We start from the raw sequence: 3,218 nt of genomic DNA, 5'->3' as shown, positions 1-3,218 counted from the left end.
TGGCCACCAAATTAAATTAAATTTAAAGCCATTGAGGTTGATATAAATTCAAATATACAACCAAAAAAAAAGGAAAATTATAGCATCTTAAAAATTAAAATATAAAAAGTTGAGCTACTTTATATATAGTGGACTAGTGATCGATTTTGACATGTTAATTAAGAGATAATACGTTAGCTAGCTTTGAATTTGCTTTGGGATAAAAGATTTTGCAATCTCAATCACTATCGGTTTCTTTAATCTCGAACCATCATCTTAAGCCAAGAATATTGTACATTTTTCATTAAAATTAATGGATAAGTTACTAAGGATTGCATATGAAACTTCATATAATTGCATACAAATTAAAGAACAGGCATATGTTCATAATCACAAAATTATTAAACATGAAGGGCATATATTTACTCGGCAAAAAACTAACATTTTAAACACATGACACAAATATTTTAGCAAATATTTAAATAAACAGATCGAATAGATCAAAGGTGACTTCCGTGGGTCACGTTATTGAGTTCAATAATTATAAGATCAAACCGATGGTGGACACACTCTTTTTGCACCCACATCTGGTTCAAATATGAACTTCGGGTTGGGTCGGGTCGGGTCGAATCTCAATCGGCCGTAGTCCAAGTCATGTCGTTCTCGAAGATCCAATGGCACACCTCAATCTTCCCGGGTTTGGATCCCAACGCAATGAAGGCTCCATGACCGGGGCTCCACGATGAAGTATCCAAATGACAAATGGCAACACCGCGGTTGATTTTAGCCTTGGAAGTCGGGTCGAGAATATCCGCCTCGTAGACCCGAACTTTCGGAACCGAATGGCAGTAGTATATCATGTATGGATATAAGCTTTGATGACACGACACCGACATGGTCACTCTCCCGCCGTTGATCCCTTTGACCTTTCCGACCATGATATTACCTTTCGACCCTCGGATGTTGTCCGTGGACCGGACCGCCACGTTCCGCCCTAGCACGGACGTGGCGAAGTCGATCATATCTTCGATAGACGCCACGCACCGCTTGACCTCGCCGGAGCTCGGGGCACGCTCGCAATCGCCCAACGAATCGGTCATCATCTTGGCGACGCTCGAGTCGTCGCTAGCATGAAAAAGGTTCTTCATTTCTACCAACTTTGAGGTGGAGAAGGGTAGTTTGGACACTATCACCCGGGGCAAAAACGACCTTTTAGGCATCTTGTCGTGGATGTCAGGCATAGGCATGATGGTGCCACTCTTCAACATCTCCTCTCTGAAGAACTTGCCTGGCTCAACGACCCATGAATTGACTTTTTTACCCTCCGCCGCTAAGGAATCAGCAACGGATGATGATGAGCTGTCGTTAACGTAACTGCTAAAGGTGGTGACACTTCCTTTCTGGTAATCTTTGAAAGTGTTGTTGACTCCATAAATCTTGAAGCCAACTGTTACTGGATTTGCGGCATCCTGGCCATAGCCACTGAATTTATCGGTGCCTTCGTTGAATGACTTCCCATAATTAAGGAAATCGACTTTTCCGGCGTTGGATTTCTTGGCATATGATTGGAAACTATCGTCTCCGACATTGGACTGATCCCTGTAATTCTTGAAGCTTTCGTTGGGATCATTTGCGTCAGTGGCGTAAGTCTTGAAATTATTCTCGGGGACATTTCCATTAGTCCCATATGAAGTGAAAGTGTCCTTGGGAGCATTCCCACTTTCGCCATAGTTGGAGAAAGTGGAGCCCACCACATTCGAGCTGTTGCCGTAGCTTTTGAATTCATTGGCGGCGCCATTTCCATTCTTGCCGTAGCTGGTGAAACTCTGGTCTCCGGCGTTGGCGTCCTGGGAGTATGAGGTGAACGTCTGTTTCCGGGCATTGCTGTTGTCTGAATAAGAAGTGAATTTGAGGCCGGGAATGTTTACTTGGTCGTTATAATTCTTGAACTCCCCTTTGCCTCCGGTGGCGGAAGTTCCGTATGTGTTGAAGCGCTGGTCTATCACGTTCGATCCCGTCGCGTAGGCAGAGAACTTGTCGTTATGGCCGGTGGAGCCGCGGCTGTAGCGGCGGAAATTGTCGAGGATGACGTTGTCGTTCTCGGAGTATTTCGAGAAAGAATCAACTCCGCCGCCGTGATCCGTGCCGTAGTTGGTGAAATTCTCGTTGAGGTAGGTGGCGAAGTTCACGTCATGCGAGTGTTTCTCCAGGCTGGCGCCTACATCCGGGAAGCAGAGGAGATTGGCCTTTTTGCAGAAATCGGGGAGTTGAGTCGACAGCGAATTCTGGTCGGCGAGCTTCGAGAATGCCGCATAATCCGCGGCGGTGAGCGGCGACGCCTTGCCCAGCAAGAACGATGGCTTTGGCAAGCCGTTCGACACCTGTTTTTGCCAGTAACGAATTACGTAAGCTTCCGGGGTAAATGGATTCTTGCCGGCGGCGACGGTGGGGGTGGTTCTTGCCTGCATTCAAACAAAGCACATTAATTAATACACGACAAATTAAATCCAGAGAGAGCAGAAAGAAACAACCGTGTACGTTTCATCGAGCGATCGCGTACGAAAAACTAATTCAAGAGAATGACATTTTTTTAAGGTTGAGAGGTTTACATGGAGTAGCGGAGCAGATAAGAAGGGGAGGAGGAGCAGGAGGAGGAGGAGCGGTGGAGCGGCGGCGGCGGAGTGCATTGGTTTCATTTAGAAATAGTGGAGAGCTAATATATCTCTGATGGGTTTGTTAATGGGTCGGAGCCATTGGGTTTTATTTTATACTGAAATGGTGTTTACGTAAATGGAATGAGAGAGAAGAAATGGAGGGTGGGGTTTCAAAAAATATTGGTATCTCTTCGATTGAGGGTTTTGCACTATCATGTAAATTAGAATTTTGAAGGAATTAAAGTGTTGCAATAACTTACTTATTTCACGGAAAATTTTTACGAGATTGATATCTTATTTGGGTTTTCCAAAATTAATTATAACTTTTTATTATACTAAAAATATTATTTTTAGAGTTCACATATCTCACGAATCGTCTCGAAAACCATCTCAAATATATAAATTAGTTTTTTTTCTTTAAATAGATTAATGAATAATTTAAAAAAACAAAATTTATGAGCAAAATATAATATTTTACTCTGATTTAATTCATCCAAAAAATAGTACTTTTTTTATTAAAAAAAAATTAATTAATAGAGTATATCAATAAAAACATAAAAAACAAGAAAATTATTATTCAAGAGG

At 42.5% G+C, this 3,218-nt stretch overlaps 1 protein-coding gene across 1 annotated transcript; it reads right to left on the bottom strand.

The window, feature by feature from the left end:
• Positions 1-344: 344 nt before the first annotated feature.
• Positions 345-2,807, bottom strand: LOC140871354 (polygalacturonase 1 beta-like protein 2). The gene is made up of 2 exons (XM_073273824.1): positions 2,589-2,807; positions 345-2,441 (listed from the first exon to the last, which is right to left on the bottom strand). The coding sequence occupies exons 1-2, from the start codon at positions 2,673-2,675 to the stop codon at positions 612-614; spliced, it is 1,917 nt and encodes a 638-aa protein (XP_073129925.1). The 5' UTR covers positions 2,676-2,807; the 3' UTR covers positions 345-611.
• Between the last annotated feature and the right edge of the window lie 411 nt (positions 2,808-3,218).

The sequence above is a fragment of the Henckelia pumila genome, unplaced genomic scaffold (assembly GCF_033568475.1).
Source record: "Henckelia pumila isolate YLH828 unplaced genomic scaffold, ASM3356847v2 CTG_461:::fragment_3, whole genome shotgun sequence".
NCBI lineage: Eukaryota > Viridiplantae > Streptophyta > Magnoliopsida > Lamiales > Gesneriaceae > Henckelia > Henckelia pumila.
The sequence above is the reverse complement of the archived record's forward strand: the minus strand, read 5'-3'. Positions and strand labels throughout refer to the sequence as shown.

What these genes read in the sequence shown, in the direction of transcription:
- LOC140871354 (XM_073273824.1), bottom strand. Translation starts at nt 2,675, where the DNA reads ATGAAACCAATGCACTCCGCCGCCGCCGCTCCACCGCTCCTCCTCCTC. An exon ending in TATCTGCTCCGCTACTCCAT is followed by an intron (nt 2,442 to 2,588) that starts GTAAACCTCTCA and finishes GTTTGAATGCAG; the next exon opens with GCAAGAACCACCCCCACCGT.